The 26,767-nt window shown below is 38.1% G+C and overlaps 1 protein-coding gene across 1 annotated transcript; it reads left to right on the forward strand.

Moving 5' to 3' along the window:
* The first annotated feature begins 1,709 nt into the window (after window positions 1–1,709).
* LOC306870263 (LIM domain kinase 2-like) lies at window positions 1,710–26,489 on the forward strand. Its single transcript, XM_079417425.1, has 16 exons — window positions 1,710–1,944; window positions 2,566–2,662; window positions 9,366–9,501; window positions 13,669–13,778; window positions 14,532–14,723; window positions 15,111–15,216; window positions 16,279–16,493; window positions 16,657–16,843; window positions 17,213–17,299; window positions 17,573–17,704; window positions 18,248–18,304; window positions 19,370–19,435; window positions 20,076–20,253; window positions 22,032–22,087; window positions 23,905–24,062; window positions 24,776–26,489. Exons 1-16 carry the CDS (start codon window positions 1,929–1,931, stop codon window positions 24,936–24,938), a joined length of 1,956 nt encoding a protein of 651 aa, XP_079273551.1. The 5' UTR covers window positions 1,710–1,928; the 3' UTR covers window positions 24,939–26,489.
* The last annotated feature ends 278 nt before the right edge of the window (window positions 26,490–26,767 follow it).

The following is a 26,767-nucleotide window of genomic DNA, read 5'->3' on the forward strand; positions in this document are numbered from 1 at the left end:
TTTTTTCCCATTTATTGACTGACAGTGCGCTGTGTGAACATGCTGTTACTGTAGTTCTAGACTAAATGTGAATGTGCATTAATTCATCCCACTCGCAAAAAACAGATTTAGTATTCATCAAAATGAATTAAAACAGTGAAATGCAAACTCAGAATATGATGCAAACCTGCAATAATTAAATATGTTAAACAACACAAATGTGTCTAATCCCATTTTATTAACCAATGTCTTTGCTGCTGACCTTTGATGATCCAGTTCAACCATACTAATAAGCAACAATGACTTTAGATAAACTAACAATTGTGCTTCATTGTGTTTTATTGCTGAAGAGTGTTGAACCTTCTTCTCCTGTGTTCTACTTTACAGACGTGAATTTACTTTTCCTTCAGCCTGAGGTTTATTCATTACACATTTTGGTGTGAAAGGACTTTTACATTTGCTATAATTAGAACTTATTATATTAAAAACAATCAATCAAGCCCTGCTCATATTTAAAAAGTAACGCATTACTTTCCCTAAAAAGTCGCTAAGTAACGTAATTAGTTACTTTTTTAGGGAGTAACGCAATATTGTAATGCATTACTTTTAAAAGCAACTTTCCCCAACACTGGAGATGACTGATCCAAACCAACATATAAAGAGTTACAGTAGTCTAGTCTTGACGATATAAAATCATGAATTACACTTTCAAACTCCTTACGCGGCAGGTAGGGCTTGACTTTAGCCAGCAGTCTCAGTTGAAAAAAAAACTGGCTTTTACAACAGAACTAATCTGTTTTTCAAATGTAAAAGCACTGTCGAAAATCACACCGAGATTCTTGGTAAATGAACAAACATACAATCCTAAATTACCAAGTGCATCTACACAAGCACTTAGATCCCCAGCACGACCAAACACAACAATCTCAGTCTTATTTTCATTAAGACAAGTTCTGATCCAGCCATGTCAGGCAATTAAGTAATGACAGAAATGAAGCTTTGTCATTTGTTTTGACAGGCAAATACATTTGTACATCATCCACATAACAATGGAAGGAGATATTTTGTCTTCTAAAAATATACCCCAAAGGCAGCATATACAAAGAAACCAGCATAGGGCTTAGGTATCAGTAATTGTAACAAAATTGTAAACACAGATCAGAAATGTGCACAGTGGCAATGTCATGCTGGAATAGAGAAGGACCCTTCTTAAAATGCTGCCACAACGTTAAAACTGACATTTTCTAGAGTGTCATTGTAACATCAAGATGTGTAGATATGTCCATGATTGTCCATTTTGTATATTTGTACATTATTTTTTTATTATCTGTGTCCTGTCATTCTGTTGCACTGTGTAGCTACTGTCACTAAATCAAATTCCTCGTATGTGTAAACATACCTGGCAATAAATATGATTCTGATATTAGTGGAACAGACAAATCTGTTAATTAGAAGGGGGTGTACAGATACTTTTTTTTGCCACAGAGTCTATATTTTCGATCATATTAACTTTAAATTGTCGGCAAAGAAGCACTTCTTTTAAAGAGTGGGTTTCGTCATATACACTGAATAAAGGACTAAAAGAATGTGGAACAGAGAAAATCACTGCATACGCTTCGTTTCATCGGCGACAGATGTCGCTGCGGCATCGCTGAACGCGCTCCGGATTTGTCTGCTGCAAACGCTCCTGTTTCAGGTGATGCTGTTTTTTGATCCCTTCCGGTCTCCGTACATTTCTGTGTTGTGACGTCATCTGGTCGGACTGGAGGCAGAGAAACTTTGAACTTGCTTTGAAACGTTGTTCCCTCAATTTTCAGCTGGATTTACTCGGTGGGTCTTACACACGGATCAGAAAAGGAGCATCGTTGAGGTGCAGCGTGAGAACTTCAGACTTCTCTGGACCAGCATGTGAGCTTGAACAAATATAATTCAGTCAGATCGAGGAGGACATGGACGAACGAGAAGGTGAGGATTGCGCGAACGATTTAACGCTTCGTCCAGTGAATGTTTACTTGAGCTCCTTTAAAACTTATCAGTTCTTTATGTTAAGTCTGTCACAGTTCATAGACACAAGTTAGTTAGCTACTCAGATGTTTTCAGATCAGATGCAGCAGAAACGAACAAGTATCGCTCGATCCATCGCTTGTTTTTGTGTGTATTTGACGTTTCCCGATAAACAACGATGTTATAGCCTATATCAGAATTTTGTATATTTCTAATTAATCGAAGGTTTTCTTTAATAATGTTTTAGAAGTGTTTTGTTTAGGCTTTTAATCTCACAACAAGTAAATAAACAGCTAAACATGGACCGCAGCTGTAACCTGTTTTTCATTGCAGAAAGTTCTGGAGACGTATTTTTAAAGCAGAGTTAGTTATTTAAATCATTTGCATTTAGATGAGGTTTAAATGCTCAAACTGACTGGCACAGCAGCGCGAGATTACATAATGTGAAACAGCTCGTGCTCGCAAGTTTAAAAACAAAATACGTCGAATTGAAAGTTAAATGTCTGGGGCTTCCCATGTAAACAAACATGGTCTGTGTGTGAGTTGCCAGTTCTGAATGTTCCTCTGATTTTTGATTGACAGATGTGACGGAGTGCGCGTGCACGGGCTGTGGAGGGAGGATTCAGGACGCCTTTCATGTGAAGGTTCTTCAAGACGCCTGGCACAACGCTTGCTTTCAGTGGGTCCTACCTTGATTTCTCTTTAAACTGAGCTAGACGGGCCAGGAATGGGGCGAAATAAACAAAAACGTGTTTGATTGCTTTTCTTGGATTTGCATACTTCTTTTTAAACCTTCACCCTGCTGAAAAATGCACCTTAAACCTGTCTAACATGGTTCACTGATCTTTATTGGTCTCCCAGCCTTGTCCTTTGGATGGTTAGAGGGAATTTAAGGATGAATGTCTGGCTGAGCACCAGCCTTACCAGGCTGTAGACCATCATGGACCAGCTAAGCTTTAAACTTAAGATATTTAGCCAGAGAATTGATTTATTTACCAAACTCTGTACACAACTAATTACTGAGAAATAAGGGTGGTGAACAGCAACCCAAACAAAGAGGAATGCTTTTCTTTCCTTTTGAGAGAAAAAATGCACGCTGTTGCATTCAAATGAAAGCATTGTTTTCTCTCACACCTACATGTAGGTATTGCGGGCTGCTTAGTTCATTGTTTGTCAGCGACTAGGAATTCCTAGAAGCTTCATTTAGGGGCTCAGATGTTTTGTTCATGTAAATACACGAGAGAAATGTTTATTTGTGTAAGAAAAACATACTGTGAATAATGAAAAGTGGTAAGGGGACCATGAAATGTCCCTTTTTTCCAGCTGTCTTAAGGCTGCTTATTAGTGGTTAACTATCAAAAATAGCATGTGCCAGTATAAAGGTCCTTTTTTAAAGAAAACGCTAATGATTTAAAAACTCTTAGAAGGTCTGTGTTCGCAGTTCTTGTCTAGATTAATGTGTCGTCAAAATAGTTGCATCCCTAGTTAAAAAAACTGCCTGCCAGAGTCATTACTGTCAATATTTCTAAATGCAGCAACATATTGCTATTTTCTTTTTTTTTTTCTTTTTTTTTTGTGACCATTGTTGAATAAAGGACATCGGTTAACATAACTGACCCCAGAAAGCCTTTTGTAAAAGGAATATTCTTAGCTTTTTAAACATTGTTTCTTATTAAGCATTTCAGTGAATTGAAGTAGAAGCTTTTGGAGTATTGACTTTTACTCAGTCAGACCTTTGGACTTATAGAAACTGATTTGCAAAAAAGTCCATAGCCCAAATAGCCTAAGTTTATGGAACAGTTTGGTCATCATGATCAAATCAGTCTTGTTCTGGAAACTTGGGGTTCTCAGATGCTGTGTTCCTTAATGAGAGCAGAAATTACTCCAGAGCCCACAACATTTTATGCATGGGTACAGCTTTTCACCTCTGTTGATTTATATATTTTTTGGTTGGAAAGGATCTGTAAGTTTGAGCTTCCCAATTAAATCATATATAAGCTTGTTGTCTCTGGCTTGAAACCATCACAAGGTTAATTGCCATAGCCTGGTGCTTGATTACTCATAAGCAATGCATTTAGTAATTAACTTCTTTCTACTGTTTATTATTAGTTTAATTGATTGACTCTTTGTTCCTCTGTGGAATCCGTCTTTTGTTATGGCAGGCATTCCCTGTTTTCCTGAAGTGTTTTGTTGCAGTGAAGGTAGGATCTCTTCTCTGGTTAGCTGTCACATTCCCAGACATCGGCTCATAGATCCTCCAGACAAATACTAAACTATATTTTTTCCCCCTTTCTGTAGAGCTGTTTTTGTCAAATGTCCAACTAATGCCTTTTTTTGTGATTGGAAGGACAGACTGAACTCTTATGCTTTAATGACTGTTCTTACTATAACTATAGGAGGGGCTGAAATGTCTTAATGCGTCCTGGATCTGAATTTTCAAATTAACTTACATTTATTAGCCATTTATCACCACTTTTGTTGTTGTTGTTATTTGTCAACTTCCTTAATTTAATTGTGTTTACATGAAAATACCTTCAGATAGTAATGTTCTTTTATTATTGTATTGATTGAGCTTGTTAACCTTACGAGTCCAAGCACAGCTGTTTTGACCATAATCACAACTGCCATCTTTAAACACAACTTATTTTATAAGCATGGGGTATTTACATTTTTTTAAGATTTGAGGAATTTAAGTTGATTATTTGGATATGACTTTATATGACTGCTCGCTTTATTTCTTTTGATCCTTATTTAGTTCTGTGAGTTAACAGGCATGATGGGGCACCTACAGGGTTTAGAAGGTCTCGATACCAGTTGTGAGCACCAGAATGTTTCCTTGTTAATGTGAATGCTAATGGAATGAAGGAAGTAAAGGAGTGTTTGTTCTATATCTGTAATGTTTGTCTTGGAGTGCATGTCAAGGTTTGAATCATTTCTTTTATTTCACCTGAAGCCTGTTGTTTTTCCTCTGGGTGTAAGCTGGAACAGGAAAGAGAATAGGTGTTGACTCCTCTGAGCAGATTTGAGAGTTCTTGAGATACCTGGTCATAGGCGTTACAGAGGTTCAGCGCGAGAGTTGTTTAAAATGGCAGTACTCTAATTCATTGTCATAATTATTTAAATGTCCCAATACACATCAATTGTTATCATCTGTCATACGTCTTTTAGAGGCTTCATTCTCTACAGAAATGATTTAAATGGTGTAGTGGTTGAAAATAACGGATTCAAGGGATTCACAATATATTGGTTATTGGCTTATTATTATTATTATTATTATTATTTTTAAACTGGTATTTATGGAGGCCTGTTTCTGCCACTGAATAAAAATAAAAAAAAGGTAATTGCGAGTTTTTATCTCACAATCAAAAAAATATGTTCTCAGAGTTGTGAGCTTATTTCTCACAATTTTGACTTTATTTCTCAGAATTGCGATCTTTCTTTCGTTTTTTTTCTCACAGTTGTGAGTTTATATCACACAATGCTGACTTTATAACTTGCAATTGAGAGTATATCCCACAATTCCAAGAAAAATTCCCACAATTCCAATTCCAAGAGCTAATATAAATGTAAAAACTGTAACCTGAATGCAATGTAAGTCGCTTTGGATAAAAGCGTCTGCTAAATGCATAAATGTAAAATGTAAATAAATGTAAAAAAAAGTCGCAATTATCTTTTTTATTTTTAGTCAGTGGCAGAAACGGGCTTCCATAGGTATTGGTTGTTTAATTGGTATTGTTGAATATATATATACTTCCATTTGAAAGTTTATGGCCCGGATTCACAAACAGGTCTTAGGTTTAGGCTATAGTTCAATTAAGGCATGTAAATAGCTTTTACAAATATGGCTCAGGACTGATAAACACAGGACTGGTGTGCATCTTAAGACAAAATAATGAATCGGACATATTTTAAGATCAGTCAGTGCAAGTTTCTTTCAGTTAAAACAGCCCAGACATAGATTTTAGTCTGGGACTAGGCTTAAGCCTTGTCTATGAAACCAGGGGTAGAGTTGGTAAAAGGTTTTTGAAGTCTCTTATATGCTCACCAAAGATGCAAAAAACTGCAATATTGTGAAATATTATTACAATTGAAAATCATTTTATTCTATTTAATATATTTGAAATGTCACATGATCCATTGGAAATCATTCATATATGCTGATATGATGCAATTTTTTTTACATCAGATTGTGTTTGCTATAACCTAGTTTACATATTACAATGTTGCGATCCCTAAATTCCCTTACAGCATTTAGATTACAACATAAAAATGTTTAACTTATCCAAGTCCCATGCATAGGTATTCTCCATTTAGAACACGTCAGACTTGTTTTGAAATTAGTGACCAAAAGGTACCAGTCGCATCTGGTGCACAGGTGAAAGTTTGTCATGTGTGCACACCTGCTCAGCCTTTGCAATGCCCTCACAGATGTTATCCAGAGAATGATTCACAAACCTTTTCATCTGCTATGATGTCACTGTCGGAACACAGGTTGCCCAACTCGTGAGCAGGTTTTACCCCACAGGCACACAAATGGCAGGTGTCCCTAGATTGGATGACGAGGTTCTGCCCAGTCTACGTGGGTGACTGGGTTATTGTGTCTCCCTCTAGAAACAGAGCTGTTCAACATTCCTTCAAACAAAGGCAACAACTGGGCACATGGCCAATCTAGCCGTTCTGTCTACAGGCTTGAGGGTTTGGTGGCCTTCTCACACTAATGTGATCATTATCAGAACGTCTCGGCACTGTTGCTTTTCCACATCCTCCCCTCGTTCATTCCATTGAGTGGATTTTTTTTCCCAGTTTTCCCCATTTCTTTCCCTCTATTTCCCTTTTTCTGGTACATGGTGTACTAGAGAGCACGGCCTTTAGCAGAACATTGCATGCCAGATGCTTCCCTTTGGCACTTTGTCTTGTTGGGTTTGTCAGTGAGTTGGTTTCAAGTGATGGTTGGCCTTCAGCTTGCAGGCCTTTATTTAGATGCTAAAAACTCTGCACTAAATGTGAACGGCAGAGTTCTAAAATTGTGGAAATAACAACTACTACAACTTAAGTTCGTAAACCCTTAGAAATTTCCATTCATACCGCACACAGAGCCATACTTGATGTGTGCCAAAATCAATTTTAATAGGGTATTTAAAAAGATTAATTTTTAATCCCTGCAGCACTGGAGAGCATTTGTGTTTTCCTCATTGTGGAAATAAAGATCATTGTACGTCTGGAATATGGCCTGAAGACTATTTCCTTCTTGGACTTTGCTTTGGTTCAGAGTTGGTGGCTGTCTACCTCCTTTCTTGACTAGAGTCTCAAAAAAGGAAAAAAGGGCAACTGTTTTCCAAGCAACATGACTGATTTTACCATTGTCTGAGAGTTTAATCTTGGAAATTTGCCCCAGTAGCAACAGGCAAAAATGTTTTCCTTTCTTATCTCCAGGTGTTACGTTTTAATTTTTACTTTTGGCACACTTAGGATCTAAAATTCTGTGCAGAATTGTAACAGTGGAAATTTTGATTTGCTCCTTTTAGAATAAAAAAAAAAAGGTTTTATTTATTTATTTTAAAGCTTGGAGGTTTTCTGACTGGTACGAGTGGCTGCTTCAGTTCTGTCATAATAGACTTAAGCCTATAATGTGGGGAATAACGATCCAGGAAGTGCATGCTCCCTAGAAACATGATACAATATATGTTAGCAATTGATTTATAAATTACGTAAAACAGAACAGTGCAACTATTCAGAAAGGAATGAAAAAAGCCCAAAACAAAATTTAGAAAATTGCCTCCATGATTGTACAGTGTTGTGAGCCAGGGCATAGGTTTTCCAGTTTTTTCCTGTCATTCATATCTGTAGCACAAGTGCTGCAGGATGAGTAACACAGAACAATCTAACACAAACTGATTATTTATTATTTCCAATAACTTGCAGAACTTTAATATTCGTTTAAAATGTGCTTTTTGGCGCAATACTACCTACAATTATAGTAATTATAGTACAATATGGTAATTATAGTAAAACAGTAACTTATGTAATAACATAAATATGATTATTTATATGTGGTTATTTATGTCATTCTATTAATGCAGATTTGTTTTGGAATCATTAATGCAGTATCACACATACTGTGACTATATGAGCATGTCAGATGTATATTTAGAGGAAATATTTTGGGCATTCATCATGGTACTGCCATTTGCCTCTAAGGCTGTACTTTTCTGCTAAAGTTGTGTACCCGTTAGGTGTTTCATATTTGATGTAGGTCCCAGTTGCCCCCCTCTTCATCTCTAACTAGTCTGGCAAAACAAGTTGTGGCATGTAAAGAGGAACTTTTTGCTTTTTATGCAACCTTCCCTGTCTCCCCTGGACAAACGATCATTTATTGTTTCTAAAAAGCCTCAAGGTGTAAGTTCTTTGCAGTTTGAAGTATTTAATTAGGCTCATTTTTTTCCTCATGGGGAATAGATAATAGTTTAAAGTGGCATAGCTTGTATCCCAGCATCAGGTTCCAATTGTAGGTAGGGTGGCTGACAGGAGAGAGTGTGTATGAGAGAGTTTCATGACTAGTTTTGGCCCGTGTCCCAAATTCCTTAACTATAGTGTTTGTGTGTTACCCAGTTGGACTTTGTCTCGGTCATGAGTGAATGGATATTTTTGCACGCACTTTGTGTCTTCTTTGACATCATTGACCAGTGCTGTATAACATTACCTCAGATTCCAAGAAGATTTGTCTTAAAGTAGGAAGTTCTTAGTGTACTTTGTGTTATTTTCAGATGTATGAATGAAACACTTCAGCCACTGTTGCAAACATTTAATAACTTATTTTTTACTTTGTTTTGGTAGACCATCTGTGTTCTGCACCCAAATGTTTTGTTAATGTTAAAGGAAAAGTTCAACTAACTAAATGCTTTACTCATTCTCATGTCATTCCAAACCTGTATGACATTGTTTTGGCTGTGAAACACAACAGGAGAGATATTGAAGAATGTATGATCTCTGCACTATATTCCAAACCTTGAGAAGCCATTGGATAGTTGCTGTTGTTGTTTTTACTCTGAGGAGCAGAATAATGGCTAAGATATTCTTCAATATTTCATCCTTTTTTGTGTTCCACAGATGACGACGGAGAGTAAATGATTGCTAGGTCAAATATTTCTGTAAAACTTCAAACATGAAATTCCAGGGATGCGGTGAACATGTCAAATACCTAAAGCAGTCACATGCTTCGGGACTGTTTATGGCCCAACAAAGCCATAATCCTCACTTGCTAAACATCTCAGTCACTCAGGTTCCTCCTCTTTCATGGAGAGCCGATTTCAGATAAGTTGCTGAACGGAATGTCTACAAACAGAATGTTTCACTTACAGACTTTTCCACTCTTGTTCCTCCAGGTGTTCTGTGTGCTTTGATCTCCTGACAAACTGGTACTTTGAGAAAGAGGGGAAGCTGTACTGTCACAAACACTACTGCGAGAAGTTTGGGGAGTTGTGCCATGGCTGTTCACTGCTTATGACTGGACCTGCTATGGTAAGAAAAGCTATGTGAGAAAAAATCCACTGAGAGAGTGAAGAAACTATCAGTAGAAAGGTCTTAAGAAAAGATTTCACAAGACAAATGCTAACCTGTGCAAGAACATCTCAGATAACATGCCATTGTCTCATTCAGTAAATATTTACATGGCTAAAACAAGAGGTCTAATGAAGGCAGACAAAAGTCAATAAGTGCAGATGTTTTTCATGGTACTGAAGAGGTCACTGATAAGGTAAAGGGTGGTTGAAACTGTCTTTTCCTCTCCTAATGTGAGCAAATGAATCACATTTGAGTGATGCTTGTGGGAGGAAAGCATATGAAAGACACAAAGCTTAAATCTATCGTTATGAAGTGCTTACATCAGCCTTACGAAGGCGTAAGTTATGATTATCCAAACTGTCATCAGATTCAGCTGAGCCTCCTCTGAATGGATGTGTAGTTGATTGTTTTGCAGACTTGATGGGATGATTCACCCCAATATGAAAGTCCTATCACCATTTACCCACCCTCATGTTGTTTTGCAAAACAAAAAATGTTTCTGTTGGTTTTATCCATATGAACTTTCAAGCTCCAAAAAGGACGTAAATGTAGTTTAAAGTCCATCTGTTCCTCATACAACATGATTGTGCCGTGAATATTTCGATTTATTTGTATGGATTAATTTCTAGACTTATGTTCTTTCAGGTTCCGTGACTCAACAATTTGGATAGCTGTATAATTCAAATATTCTCTTTGTGTTTCTTACTTTTCCTTTTGGGATATATCACTCATTAGTTTTTGTTGTGTCAAGTAAAACTTGAATCATAGCTGTCTTTGAATCATATCTCTTGATTTCAGACTAGCTGTTACTGCTGACTATTATAAATGATCTCATTCCTGTGAGCAGGGTGACTGTGATCTGAAGGCTGGAATGGCCTCAGTGTTGTGTGCTGTTTCATCATGCGTCTGGAATGCCTTTGCATGGGCTTCAATAAGAAGCTTTGTAATTATAACGCAAATGGAAGCCGTATCGATGTATGAGAGAGACTTACAAATCTCTACAAATACAAAAAAAAACAGGTAGTTTTTAAATGGGTTAAGAGAGAAAAGGGGGAGAAAGAAGAGAATTTGCCAGCAAGCAAAACTCATAATGGGCCTTTTCTGTTTGGGCTCGGATTGACGGATGCCAAGTATTTCTGGTCAGGGTGCGTTGCCAGTTGTGGGCTCAGAAGCACAAGCAGCAGGGTGTTAAAACCTCTGAAAGATAGGCAGGGAGAAATCACACCCTCAAAGCTGAAGGGCTTGTTTGAATGTGTTTGTGACTCTGTTCATAGACCATCCATGGTAATAAACTCTTTTCTTTGGCTGGATTAAAGTTACTCACTGTTCAGTCCAGTTGAGTTTCTACCTTATTTTCCCCCCTCTTTTCTTCATCTTGGAGTTACATTTCTATGTCTAAAGCTGCTGTAATCGTTCTGCTGCCACCTTTTAGCATGTCACATTCTTGGGTGAGAAACTTTCGCGTAGAGTTTTTTTTTTTTTTTTTTAAGCCGTGGTGATATGACTCCTTGAGTCCTAAGGGAGGGGTGGCTCTTTTACAAAGTACTGCTGGGAAACAGCCTTTCTCACATGTACATTCACACTCTGCTGTAACCCACAGACAGTTATGACGTTTATAAGTTGTGTATGCTCAGAAAATATTTGAAACATCATACTTACTCACAGGTTGAACCAAGAGTCAAGCTGTTCAACTAACTGCCCTTGAGCAAAGCACTGTAAATGTAGACATTAAATATTACATCATTCCGATACCCTGTCAGCTTTGCTGATTACCAGATGGTCAGTTGCTATTTTATATGCATTTTGGTCACTAAAGTAATAAATAATATTATTTATTATTATATACTTTTTCATTATTTTATGCTAGAATGACCAAAACCAAATCGGAATGAAATCCTCTAATTGCCTGTCTATATGTTCTGAACTCTGATTGTTGAATGGTTTAGCCGAGAAATTACCCAAGAATTTGGTTAGTCAAACCCTGGGACCATTGATTCACAGCTCAGTAAACATAACTGCTAATCTGTCTTTTGTGGTTCACATTAAATGAAACCTCAGCGTGACCTCATACTTTCTCCATTCAGCCAGAATGAAAGGAAGAGCCAGAGGGTTGTTGGTTAAATAATTTTCCATTCAAAAGTTTATTTCTATTCCATAACCCTTGTTGATTGGCAGTTATTTTTATATTTAATTTATATGAGTAAGTTAGAGTGCGCAAACTGTGTGTAATATATATATTTATATATATATATATATATATATATGAGTGAGGATGAAAGCAATTTGGAATTGAGTGCTCCTATAAAACATCAGGCATGTAAAGAAAGGGATCTAGGGTATTTAATTGTTTACAAGTTTGAAGGGGTCATCGGATGCCCATTTTACACAAGTTGATATGATTCTATGGGGTCTTAATAAAGTCTATAACATACTTTGGTTAAACTTTCTCAATGGTAGTGTAAAAAACACCTTCTTTACCCTGTAAAAATCAGCTCTGTTTTCAGCACGCTGTTATAGTCAATGTTGCTTTAAATGCTCGTGAGCTCTGCTGACTCCACCCCTCTCTTCCGTGGAGTGACGAGCAGACCATAGATATCTGTAGATTCCCTATTCGACCGCTTCAGAAATGTTGACGCGTCAGCCATCTCGCATTCACCATAATAATTAATGAATATTCAAAGATAAACAAGCGTATAACTTGCTGTTGTAGAAGCACACAGTCAATGCGCTCAAAGATTCGCAGACCGTTCCAAAAATTGTGGATGGTTTACGTCAAAGACTATAGAATTGTGGCCCATAGAAACAGTCGATATTGAGGCATATATATCTATGAAGCAAACTAAACTTCAGCCGCGAAACTGGCTAACTAGCACACTATTAGGAAAAGCGATTTGCAAAGATTCATAAAAACCCTTATACTCACTTCTTCTTCTGTAGATAAAGCTGGATCATGAAAGATTTGCGCGAACATAGACGCATTTATGTAGATAAGGGATCGGCGCATTTACTTCAAAGCGAAAGTAACATTAATCCTCTGCGTCTTCAGAGGCTCAGATGTCGGGAGTAAATGACGACTGCTATATTCATTATTACATCCATCAACAAAACACCTCAATCGCTTAACCGGAAACATTTTGTTTTCCCCTGCACCGGAGACGGACAGCTCTCAGCTTACTCAGGTCGGGTCTAAGGTAAGACGGTCTTGTCAATCAACTCTTGTGGGAGGGGTCTGTGCAGAACTACGTCATTCTTACAGGAGTCTCAGAACAGCCTGATTTGAGAGAGAGGATTTTTAAATAGGCATTTAAAAAAAACACTGGGTGGATTTTTATAATTATAGGATGGATGTGTACACACACTTTTATGTTCAAACAACTTGTAAAGTGAATTTTGCATCCGATGACCCCTTTAAAAGATGTGTGAGTGTTTGATGAAATTGATTTCTGTGGAAATGTATTTGCTAATGACTAGTGAATGGATATTTATGGTTACTGTATTTCCAGTAAATTCTCAGATTAAAATGTGTGTGGTTGCATATTTGATAGTCCTTCCGGGTTTATACATTTATCAAGGTGAAACATCAGAGAATAAAAGTGAAAAGGGGCAAGCAATAAAAAGTTTTACCCCAAACTTTTCTTGTAAGATTTATGAGAGGGAGCTCAAAGCGAGAGCCTGTATTAGATAGAGGTAAGAGGTGTTAAACAGAGTTAAAAAAATTATGTGTTGTCTAAGGGCATGGGATCATGGCTATGGGGAAGGGGCTGGCAGTCTTATGTCACTTCTGATAACAGACAGGCCCAGACACTTGCAGGTGTTACAGAAAAAGACAGCACACACACTCGCGTCACTGTTAAAGAACGCAGACTGAGCGAAGACAGTACACCGACACAAAGCAGATGAAGCACAATGAAGGCATGATCCACCACGCCTGGGCTTGGCAAAGAGCAATCTGCATCCACGCAGCACACAAGAGTATCCTAGAAAGAGTGTTTCTGGACCACAGTCAGGGCTGGTGTTGCTGGCACTGAGGATTATCTTTTGGGATGTCCATTGTTGACTTTTGGAGTAAAATCTCAAGGCATTATGGTGGAGTTCTGATGTGCACTGGGCATTGGTGTGTTTCAGGTGGCAGGAGACTATAAATTCCACCCCGAATGCTTCGTGTGTTTAAGCTGCAGGGTAGTGATTGAGGATCAGGATACCTATGCCTTAGTGGAACGAACCAAACTCTACTGGTGAGTAACTAACGTCACACATTTCACCTCCAAACTGTACATGTATTTGCTGTAGACTGTACTGGTGCGGACACTTTACACGCATTAGCTCCAAACTGTAATGATGACTTTACATATCTTAGCTGGGGTGACCAGATTTCTCAGTTTTATGAGGTGTGTCCTGACAATTCACTAAAAAATGTAAATATGTCCCAGTTTCAGTTTTAGATTTTTATTTTTTGCAAGGAAACGCAAATCTTATGCACATCTGGCTTTTTTTAATTAACTTAATTCATTCTTTAATAAATTCATTTATTTTAAAGTACCAATTTACCAAAAAACTGTTATATGTACACACATTTGTTCTTTTCGTGTTTCATGAATATGGCCCATTAGTTACAAATTTTACTGAGGAAACACTTGCATTGCAAACCATGAGTAGCCTTTAAATGTTAAGTTAAAACATTGGGAACTTTAATTTGTGTTACATTGAGTACAGGTAAACAGCTATATTTAATACAATATCATAATCTCCTAATTCTTTATAAAAACAAAATTTATTCTTAACTTTCTTTTATATGATTCAATTTGCTATTTTGTCTGTTGTTTATCTTCATTTGTTGTTTTCAGTCAATCACAGGCAGGTTGACACAGATCCAAGGGTTTCATAACATGTCTAGAGGTGACTTGCTCTTGTCAGGTCTTGTCCTGAAAGTTCTGGTCCTAAAATTTTCAAACTCAAGTGAGGCTCTTTCTTTTCTCTCTCTCATGCAGTGGTAAATGCTACAAGCAGGTGGTCCTGACACCGGTGTTGGAGAAGCGCGGTTTGGTCGACTCTCCAACGGACCTGCTCCCTCACACAGTGACTTTGGTGTCCATGCCTTCTGCCACCAATGGTAAAAGAGGTTTCTCTGTCAGCGTAACTAGAGACTGCACAAGTGCCACGGCCAGTGTCCAGGTCAAAGAGTAAGTAGAGATGTGGAATTAAAATGTAATACATTTTGATGCGTCCCCCAATTACTCTTGCTTGAGATCTTCATTTGATTCCTGGTTAAGCAAGCAGTCAGATAAAGCTGAATATTCTGAGAAACATTTGGAATAATGGAGACTTGCTTAAGTTATTTATCACCTCGAAGATTCACCACAATGCCACCACACCCAATGCCAGAGACACATGGAATGTGTTGCATAACTGTGGTGATACGACTGCTTATGTTGGACTGAGGGCATAAACTGCCACTTTCTTTTTGTGTTCTTTGAATGTGATGCCATAACAGAAAGCTACGAGATTTCCCTTATCATTCTTAACCTGTCTTTTCATGATGGAAATCTCCCAAAAACTTATCCTTGCAGGGTCAGAGGGATGCATATTAGTCCAGAGGTTCGGAACGCCATCCATGTTGGGGACCGAATCCTGGAGATCAATGGACTCCCGGTGTCAGCTCTGATGGAGGAGGAGGTACTTTCCTTTTTTTAACACTACCATGCTTGCTATTAGCTTTGAGGTGAGGTGAAATCGTGCCAACGTTAACTTGTTGAAGCAATGTGACAACACAGAGGAACGGTATGGTAAGCATTTGGAACACAAACTCATACTATAGCTTGTCCCCCAGCACATACAATGACACTCCTTTCATACCATGGTAATTACTTTACCCTGGTCATGCATGCATTGAATTTACACTACTCCCTAGAAAGAGGCTGATTGTTACATGGCTTTGATGTGATTTTTAAAAAATCATAATCCATATGACACTTGTAGCTTCATTCTAAATCTATATGTATCTGATTTGTCCAAGCGCTGGATATGTTTGTTGATGTTGCAGAAGCAGTATTTAGTTTTCTTAAGAATAAAATGTAAGTAGTCATGCATGAGTTTAACTTTGTAATGCATACCTGTGATGGGAGGTCTGTGTATGTAGACTCTTGTACTAATGTGACTTGTCAACTCCTATGTATGTAAATGCTTTGCATTCTTATCGTGCATTTGTAAATGTGATTTCTTTTTCCCACCATTTCTCCTTAATGTCTGAATTCCACTGCTTCACTTCTGTTGTCATGGATTTGTGCCCTAATTTAATCACAAGGAGTTTTTTTGGACTGATTTGTTTGGAAGCCATCTGCCCGACGTAATGAGCAGCCTGAAGTTCTGTAATCCTAAAAATGGAAAAGTCCTGAAATGAACATAATCACAATTACAGAAAGCAGTCTTCATTGCTGCACGTCCAGATTTGTCGACCTGAAAATATTGAATATCCAACATATTCCACTGTTCCTGTGTATTACATAATCTTAAATTCAGTGTTGATTTTGAGGGCTTATCTTTAGAACCTTTAGAAAGACCTTTTGTGTGGCATCAGCTTTGACTGGCAGGAAAATCAATGTTATCCGTGTGAACAGCACTAATGCACAATACTGAACTTTTATGACTTAATGCAGTCCTCTACCTTTTAATTGTTGTGACCCTTATCAAAACAACCAGAGTGTATATGACCTACTGAATTTGGATTGGTCATTCCAGGTGGAGGACTTGATCCATCGGACCAGTCAGACACTGCAGCTGTTGATGGAATATGATCCAGTCAGACAGCGTCTGGACCGACTCCGTCTGGGCTCTTCCCGCAATCAACTGGGTGTCCCCGCGGCCTCCCGCATGCGTATGTCCTCCTCAGCGGATGCTGAGATCGAACGAAGTGTATCAGTGGACAATGGGACATTAAAAAGGAGGTCCCTCAGGTAGCATGTCATCTAATTGGAGCACAATTCATTTACATTTTTGATTCCAGGTGGATGGACATACAGAGATGGTGCAAAATAAATACATTACACACTTGTTTATCCTTTTCCAATTGCTATTTGGGTTTGTACAGAATTAATACTTTTGTCTTGTGTGTTGTAGACGTAGCAACAGCACCTGCAAGTCTCCAGTTTCTTCATCTCCTAAGGACCCTCCGATTCTAACTCGAGATATCGGGCGCTCTGAATCGCTCCGTTCTCCTTCCAGCTGCTCCCACCGTATTTTCCGTCCCTGTGACCTCATCCATGGAGAAATCCTCGGAAAAGGCTTCTTTGGACAGGCCATCAAGGTGTGCATATGTTTAACAACCTTTCCTCATTTTGTGCGTTTTGCAGTGTCTAGGAGAGCTGTTTCACTGCATTGAAGCTTAGTTCATAGTTGGAAGACAGGTCTGTATTTCCTTTGGTAATGGAATCATAAGGAATTCTGATTCCACAGTTATGAATTGTGGTTCCTTAATGATTCTATTATCGAGCAAATTGGCTAAAGCATTTTTAATGCTGATTAAGTTCAGTAGTGTCATGGTAGTTCCATTCACAGTTGGCAGAACAATGCGGATGAAGTTTATTAAAACTATTTGGGTTCAATATTTTTGAAGAACTGGAAATAATTTAAGTTCCAACCCTAATACTGTGTGATTTTTTTATTTTTTTGGTAGGTGACCCATAAAGCCACAGGTGAGGTGATGGTCATGAAGGAGCTGATCCGCTGTGATGAAGAGACACAGAAAACGTTCCTAAAGGAGGTATGAAGATCCCTTTCTTTCCCCACAAGTACATCTCATTCGTTCATCTGATTACCACGTAATTTTTTTGATTGATTTAAACCGCAGATAAAACAGATCCATGTGGCGCCGGGATACAGTGTTGCTTTCGCATTTGTGATTTTCTTCAGAGGAAGAGTCTTAGATTTATCCAGACTGTATTTAGTATGAATCATTTGAAGAATCTTAGCAATTAGTATTTTTCCCTCTCACACTCTCTCTCTCTCTCTCTCTCTCTCTCTCTCTCTATTCCAGGTAAAAGTGATGAGAAGTCTTGATCACCCACATGTTTTGAAGTTCATTGGGGTTTTGTACAAGGACAAGCGGCTTAATCTGATAACAGAGTTCATTGAGGGAGGCACTCTAAAGGATTTTATCCGAGACAAGGTGCGTCCTGATTTTCAAATCCATTTTTTTCCTTTCCTCTTGCTTCTAGGAAGGGCTGTATATCATCTGTTAGTGATTTAGTCTTTGTCACTGTCTCCGTTCACCTGAGATGAACTTTGTAAGGAGGAAGGGAGAGGGACAGAGAATAGGGATTGGAAAATATAAACAGTCGGTGAAACAAAAGGAAGAAAATGCAGTTGTGTGGTTGCAGTGGATGAGAGATAAAGGAGGTATGAAGTGTTTCCAGGTGAGGGATTCTAGTGAGAATTCTTTCCAGATCACCCACTGGGTTTGCTTCTAACCAAACATAAGGATAACAGATGATATACCTCTCTTGTTCAGTCTGTCATTGTGTCTCTCTAATGCGCTATAATGTTTTCTATAAAAGTGTGTCTGTGTGTGTAATTTGTCTAATAAGCGGCTACCGTTATGTAACGATTTCCTCTCTAATTCAAGGACAGCATAGCGTGCTGTCACACTGGGCTGTATTATAGTGTGGTTATAAACTAGGCCAGCAATTCATCTCTCTCTCTCTCCCTACAGGACTCATTCCCATGGGAACAGAGAGTTAGCTTTGCAAAAAGCATCGCATCTGGAATGGTGAGTGGGCTTCTGGGTCTGCACACTTATAGCTTTGCAAAACAACATAAGCTATTGTTGTACAACATTTGAGGCACTTTTGGATCAGAACTGACAGTTAGAGATATATATACATGCTTTGAAGGAAATGGTGAGATAAAACAGGACAATTTAAAGGTTACGTAATTTTTTAGATGTTAAAAACATTTTCATTAATATTCAGAGATTAAAAGTAAGACTAAGTAGGTTGATATGCCTGTGAAGCGTAAACATTGGCTTTGGTGCTATCAACATGTTGTTGTTTTAGTGCCCCAACCAGTCTGATGCAGAAACATTGGCTCAACCACTGGCATGAGTTTGGAGTGGGACTATCTCTTTGTTGACCAATAGCAAACAGGGACTATGTGAAAACAGTCATAATTTAGCATTACGTCTGGGGTCATCAGAGGAACAAAAATACTAGTATCAACACTTTGTATCCGAATTCATTAATCCAGTGAAAAGATGAATCTGTGGTGTCTCCATGGAGTAACATTTCAGAAATGGGAAGGAGGTCTCCTAGCCATAAATCGACAAGCAATATCAGGACATTTATAACGGAGATATGATTTCTATTTCTGTTGTTTCACTTGGCATCCCTGCCCACTGTAAAAAATAATTGGTTCATGACTATTCCACGTTAAATGTGTTCTAATATGGAATGCACAATATATCTGCACTATATTGGTTATCTGTAAACATAGGCACCTTTTTTTATTTATTGCTATCAGCCATTACTGGATATATAGCAGTCAATGATAAATATTTAATAGGTTACGCTTACTTTAAAGTCATCAATCATCTATCATAAATTGTTTTACTTGCAACTAAAAACATCACACCTGGTTGGGACACGGTTTTACTTTAATCTCCAACAGCAAGTACATCTGAACTAAGAACTGTCTGAGCAGTTGAGAAGACAGACAAGCAGGAGGTTTTGTTGTGTCCTGTTGCCTAGTGCTGCTGATGCATCACTTTAGTTTTTGTTTTAGTACTGCTTGTTGTGGTGGTGATCATCTGATTGATTTTATTCTCTTATTCTTTCAGGCATATCTCCATTCAATGAGCATCATACATCGAGATCTCAACTCTCACAATTGCCTGGTCAAACTGGTACAGGAGGAGTTTCACCCATTCCACATATTAACTCAGATCATTAATTCAGATCAAAGTCTACACTTATTTGGCCTTGCTTGGAGAGCCCAGGGCCTAGAAACAAGTTTTCATAATCGAGAATAGCTGACAGACTTGTGTCAGCACAAACAGAACGGCTAAAGTAGACAAGCCCCCAAAAACAAGTTATGTAAGAACACTTGAGCAGGAGCGAGAAACCTAAGTGAAGGTTGAAGATCTGTTCACACTCGAGGATTGTTTAGTTAATGGTTGCTCACTTGTTTAGTTGGTAGAAAGAAGACTAGACAGGAAATGCAGACTGACCCTGACAGACCTCAGTGTTTCACATATTCTGAGTTAATCACTTATGACAAGCTATTTTAAAGAACCTTTTTAAGAGAACAAACAGCATGCCTTTGGGGCTTAGTTAAACATTTAGACAAGCGCAAATAGTTTAAAGCTAAAATTGACTTCTGATGTTAAGATCTTTCTTTTACACCCTACTTGAATTTGTATGTTTTTCTTTGCATTTCTTTCTTTTTATTTTGTGCTCATAAACTTGTATCATTGAACTAGCACTGTCATGCTAAACATTTCTGCACATCTGTTCTTTTTCGCTCTGCTTGTCTGACACCTGCAGGACAACACCGTTGTGGTGGCAGATTTTGGTCTATCTCGTCTAATTATGGAGGATAAGGTCAAGCAGCCACCCCCTGACAAACCAACCAATAAGAAAAGACTGTGTAGACGGATTGACCGCAAGAAACGCTACACGGTGGTGGGGAACCCATACTGGATGGCCCCAGAAATGCTTAATGGTGAGTAGGGATGTAACGATTCATTCAACTTCGATTTGATTTACGATTTTTTTTTTTTTTTTTTTTTTTTTTTTTTTTTTTTACAAAATGAGATTTAAGACAAATTGTCTTTTTATTATTGCTTGGACAAAATGCTGCATGTTTCTTTGTGCAATTGAAATATAACACTATAATCAAGAAGTATCCAATTCCTGACCTTAAGTATCCGATTCTGGAATCGATTTTCGAATTCCCAACCCTAGTCACGTTTGATCTCGCGAGTCTCCGTGAGATCATGTCACTGTGAAATCGTTCCTACAATCTTCAAGTGTGCGGTCTGGTATATAGGTACATCTCTAAAAATTTGAATATCGTGAAAAACTGTATTTTTTTGTAACTTATTTCAAAAAGTGAAACTTTGATATATATTTTAGATTCATTACATGTAAAGCGTTTTTGCACGCAAAACAATACAATGGCCGACCGTTAATTTGACATCAGAATGAATAAGCTACCAACGAACATTTTTAAATATCCACCAAATTATCATCATTTTTTGTAAATTAAACGGCATCTCTCATTTAAACCAAACTCACTCACTCCCGCTCTCTCTTCCAGCAGTCGGTTCTCCGCATCGGATTGTGGGAAATAGTGCTTCAGCGAGTTTACATCGGTTGTACACTCAATCAGAATGCATTGTGGGTAAAAAGTAGTGAACGAATGTAGGGAATGAAGTCGTTCACTAGGGAATTCGGACAGCACTACAAAATGGCTGACACCCGATATAGTGGATAGGGAGCGGTTTCGGACACAGCTGTAGTGTGTGCGTTCAGAGGATTATAAGGCTAAAAATCTGTTGAACTGTCTTCATGTCTGTGGTCTCCCATGGTTTTAAAATCGGTTAAGATTTGAAAATCGTCTAGTGTGCAGCCAGCTTAACGCTGAACTTTAATATGCATTACAGAGGCAAAATGAAAAGAAAAAATACCATCTAAACTTTTCTAAAGACAATAAGTTCCCCTCAGACATACATTCGTATAAACTCCTACCCTTAATCGAATCGCGATTTGTTTAGCATCTCAACCGATTTTAATAGATTTTTTCCGGCTCGTGGCTAATCGTTACATCCCTAATGGTGAGAAGAGAGTATTACACCGAAGATAGTGCTTTACTAAGACTTAGGTTCAGATTTTGCCATCATGCTCACTTAACGAATTGTGTGAATGTTGCCAGTGGTGGTCTGTTAAAGATCATTTAGGTAAAAAAAAACAACATCTTTTTTTTTTGTTTGTTTTTTGTTAAATCCAGATTCCCAAGCTCAGGTTTAACCCTGGGTTACACAAATGCTTAGTTTTAAAATTGGGTTAGTAGTGCCACTTAACCCTGAATTGTGATGCCAAAGATAAAGTAATACCAATGCAGTAAAGAAATGTCATGCATCATGTTGGTTAAAAGCAAATAACTTAAACAATGCTTGCTTCTTTAAATATTAATGGCAATCTGCTAACCACAGAAACATTCACATGCTGCGTCTGAATGATTTAAAATATTGAACGCTGAAGGCCAATGCCTTGACTAGAATGGTGAACTTTCTCTCTGTTAATTTGATCTAACAGTTTAATTTCATATAAATAAATCTCCATTACTGCTTTCTGAGAATATTGTGCTCAAGTTGTTTTGTGTGTGTGTGTGTGTGTTCCTCCAGGGAATTGGCACAGTCTGCTATAAACATAGGTGTTTTTGAGTTGTTCTGTAGGCTTGTTTTTCTTGATTGATCTCTTTTATCTGTGTGTAAACAGGTAAACGCTACGATGAGAAGGTGGATATTTTCTCCTTTGGCATTGTGCTTTGTGAGGTAAGAGTCTTTTGTTGCGGTAACATCTCTGACTTTATGGCACATCTTTATGAGGACAGTATGTGCTCCTAGAACTGTCATTTATGTAAGCGCTTGGATACAAATGTTGAATGCCGAAAGCAAATGTTGTGCTTGACTGGTTTGAGTCAAAACTGCTACATTTCATTTTTAGTTACAGTGGTGCAAATAAGTATTTGATACACTGCTGATTTTTCAAGTTTTCCCACTTACAAAGAATGGAGAGATCTGTCATTTTCATCGTAGGTACACCTCAACTGTGAGAGACAGAATATAAAAAAAATCCAGAAAATCACATTGTATGATTTTTAAATAATTAACTCCCATTTTATTTCATGAAATAAGTATTTGATCACCTACCAACCAGCAAGAATTCTGGCTCTCGCAGACCTGTTAGTTTGTCTTTAAGAAGCCCTCCTATCCTCCACTCATTACCTGTATTAATTGCACCTGTTTGAACTAGTTACCTGTATAAAAGACACCTGTTCACACACTCAATCAATCAGACTCCAACCTCTCCACTATGGGCAAGACCAAAGAGCTGTCTAAGGACACTAGGGACAAAATTGTAGACCTGCACAAGGCTGGGATGGGCTACAGGACAACAGGCAAACAGCTTGGTGAGATGGAAGAAGTTCAAGATGACTGTCAATCTCCGTCTGACTGGGGCTCCATGCAAGATCTCGCCTCGTGGAGTATCAATGATCCTGAGAAAGGTGAGGGATCAGCCTAGAACTACACGGGAGGACCTGGTCAATGACCTGAAGAGAGCTGGGACCACCGTCTCAACGGTTACCATTAGTAACACACTACACCGTCATGGATTAAAATCCTGCAGCGTGCAAGGTCCCCCTGCTCAAGCCAGCACATGTCCAGGCCCGTCTGAAGTTTGCCAAAGACCATCTGGATCATTCAGAGGAGGCATGGGAGAAGGTCATGTGGTCAGATGAGACCAAAATAGAACTTTTTGGTATAAATTCCACTTGCCGTGTTTGGAGGAAGAAGGATGAGTACAATCCCAAGAACACCATCCCAACAGTGAAGCATGGGGGTGGAAACATCATGCTTTGGGGGTGCTTTTCTGCAAAGGGGACAGGACGACAGCACCATATTGAGAGGAGGATGGATGGGGCCATGTATCGTGAGATTTTGGGCAACAACCTCCTTCCCTCAGTAATAGCATTGAAGATGGGTCGGGGCTGGGTCTTCCAGCATGACAATGACCCCAAACACACAGCAAGGGCAACTAAGGAGTGGCTCCGTAAGAAGCATTTCAAGGTCCTGGAGTGGCCTAGCCAGTCTCCAGACCTGAACCCAATAGAACATCTATGGAGGGAGCTGAAACTCCGTGTTGCCCAGTGACAGCCCCAAAACCTAAAAGATCTGGAGAAGACCTGTATGGAGGAGTGGGCCAAAATCCCTGCTGCAGTGTGTGCAAACCTGGTCAAGAACTACAGGAAACGTCTGACCTCTGTAATTGTAAACAAAGGTTTCTGTACCAAATATTAAGTTCTATTTTTCTATTGTATCAAATACTTATTTCATGCAATAAAATGGAAATTAATTATTCAAAAATCATACAACATGATTTTCTGGATTTTTTTAAATATTCTGTCTCTCACAGTTGAGGTGTACCTACGATGAAAATTACAGATCTCTCCATTCTTTGTAAGTGGGAAAACTTGAAAAATCGGCAGTGTATCAAATACTTATTTGCCCCACTGTATGTAAGAGGACACTTCATGTTTATTTCGCTTTCATTTGTCATTTATTCATTTTGAACTCTTCATTTGGTTTAGATCATCGGTCAGGTTAATGCAGATCCAGAGTGTCTCCCGAGAACGCTGGATTTTGGGCTCAATGTGAGAAAATTCATTGAGAAGTTTCTTCCTGAGCACTGTCCTCCAGCTTTCTTCGCATTGGCTGTGGCTTGTTGTGATCTCACCCCTGACAACCGGTAAGCGCCACTCTTTTGTCATGCATGTCCTTCTTTTTTTCAGCAGTAATATTGAAGATGAGTTTAAACTGGAAACAATAGGTTCTTCCCCAGCAAAACAGATGTGACATGATCATTTCCTTTGGGTGATGTGGCATTATGATTAATGATCTGCGCTTGTGAAAGTTGCTGGTTTAAACCCTGAACTGGGATTTTCAGTTTTTCATGAATACTCTTATTCAGCAAGGATGCATTAAATTGATTAAAAGTGACAGATTATTTTGTGAATGTATTGTTCAAATAAATACAGTTCTTTTTAACTTTCTATTTAGCAAAAAATCCTGAAAATTAAGCAGCACAGCTATTTTCAACTGATAATATGAAATGTTTCCTGAGCACCAAATCACCATATTAAAATGATTTCCGAAGGATCATGTGACACTGAAGTCTGCATTAAGGGCTGCTGAATATTCAGCTTTCCCATCACAGGAATAAATAACATTTTAAAATGAACAGTTATTTTGAATTGTAACGGTATTTCATAATATTTGAGCTTTTAATTTTTTATCAATTAAATGCAGCCTTTGTGAGCATAAAAGACTTCTTCTTTTAAAAAACCATACCGACCCCAAACTTTGAACAGTAGTGATCTAGATATTGCATGTATAATAGTGATTAACATTACCCTATAATAGACAGAAATGCTTTGTGTTCTTTCCTCTTCCTCTCTTCAGGCCTGCTTTTCAGAAGTTGGAGGACTGTTTTGAGGCATTAGCTCTGAATCAGGAGTTGCATATTCCTCTGCCTGCTGAACTGGACGATCTTCAGCAGAAGTTTTTAAGGACTTATGTACCCAGTGAAATTGCCTCTGAAAACCAGGAAAACAACATAGACTAATACAACAGCAGTGCAGGCTGAGATTTGGGCTGGATTTTTTTTTTTTTTTTTTTTGATGAGTTTACAGAACTGAATCGGAGCATTTACCTTGGGTTTGCGTACTGGGAACATGCTGATGCTGGTGTTCTTCGGAGAGGTCTGTCATGACGCTCGGGCATTCTAGAACTGCAAAGGGTTCTTGGCAGAGTTCTGTTAAAGGAACCGGTACATTTCAGTCACCTTGAGCTTCTTTCTGACATTTTTCCCCCTTCTGTCTAATGCGGATGGTTTAGTTATGACTTAACCGTGTAGCACAAACCTTTAAGAGTGCTTACTACTAGTCGAGTTATAGATCTCTCTAATGAAGTTTCAAATGTCAGATTTTTTCATAGTGTAGCATACATTAAATTGATCAATTTTCAGTCACAACAATTATTAAAGTGTGTTTGTCAATAAAACTTTCAAGAACATGTCTGGGTCATATCTTACCCTACACTAAAACGTTGTGAGGCATTTGAGACCATTAGGATTAGATTTTAAGACAATTATGCACATCCCCCTCCCACATTCTGAACAATGATATTATTTAAAGTTGCTTTGTGTATGCCAATTTAAATAATAAAAACATAATTGAGAATATTGGGAATTGCAAAAAAAAAAAAAAAAAAAAAAGAATTTAGGAGCAGATGTGCTTTATTGTCCTGGAAATTTGGAAAAAGGGGGTTAAATGTGACCAGGACGTGTTTTCAGGTGATTAACCTCTATTTCAAATTGTATTAAAAAAAAAAAATGGAAGTTTCTACTGATTGACGAAATTGAAACGACCTGAAATCAAACATTGTTGAAGCACATTGCCCTCTGCAGGCCGTTGTGCTTGTGCACTCAATCCCTTGACTGTTAATGTGGTCCTGACCTCTGTAACTCTTATTATCTAAAGACAAAGAGAGAGAATACACTTATGAAAGGAACAAATAAGTTTCTGAGTTCAGATTTGGTTTCCTATGTATGGTTTCTTGGAAATGCGTCTTACATTGTAGTTCATTCCCGATACATCAGCTATTTGGAAACTGGAGTAGTTTATTCTGCTGTCATGGACTCACCTTGTAAATATACCATGACAGGGCAAGGATCATTTTTCTCTATATCTAAACATCTCTGGAGTTGTATTCTCCAAGTGAAATAAGTGAGATTGTAATGCTGGATCTTGATTGGCCATTTCTAGGAGTTTTTAGCTCAGTACTGAAACAGGCTGTAATCAAAATGTCTGCAACGCAGAATTTAACAAGTGACGTTTTGTGATTAAAATGAATGTCATCCTTACTTTGATCACTAATGTTTAAATTAACTGGATATATTGTTCATGTTTGTATAGATTTGATGTCATATGTTGGGATAATGTGGATTTGTAGGTTTCATATGTTTGTAGAATGTGAAAAGCTGTAAAAGAGCATTTTTTCCCTAGTCTTATGTCAAAGGTACTGACATGTACAAAATTATAACCACTACTTGTACGTCACAGGATTTCTTACACTAATGTTTCATGAATAAATATGAGTATGTATTGGCTAGCTTCATTTCCTCTCTTTTTCACTCACAAATTGATATTTTTTGCAAGTGTTTAATACGCCTCAGGGAGGCACTGTTGTGTAAAGAATAAGATGCTGACAGTTCTGCTCTGAACAGCATTCAACTGTTGCTATTTCTGCATAATACAGTATACTATTAAAAGTATGCTGACTTGTAGAAGCTGAAATATTACAAAACGATATCCCACAATGCAGTATGCTTGACTTGACCTTTCATTTCCAGTTTGACAATGGCCAGGTCGTTTTATGTTTGACATTTCACTG

This window comes from Barbus barbus (genome assembly GCF_936440315.1).
Source record: "Barbus barbus genome assembly, chromosome: 5".
Taxonomy (NCBI): domain Eukaryota; kingdom Metazoa; phylum Chordata; class Actinopteri; order Cypriniformes; family Cyprinidae; genus Barbus; species Barbus barbus.

Excerpts from the sequence above, each read along its gene's own strand:
- LOC306870263 (XM_079417425.1), top strand. Across the intron at positions 14,724-15,110 it reads GCCAGTGTCCAGGTCAAAGA|GGTCAGAGGGATGCATATTA; the intron begins GTAAGTAGAGAT and ends TTATCCTTGCAG. Across the intron at positions 22,088-23,904 it reads TTGGCATTGTGCTTTGTGAG|ATCATCGGTCAGGTTAATGC; the intron begins GTAAGAGTCTTT and ends CATTTGGTTTAG.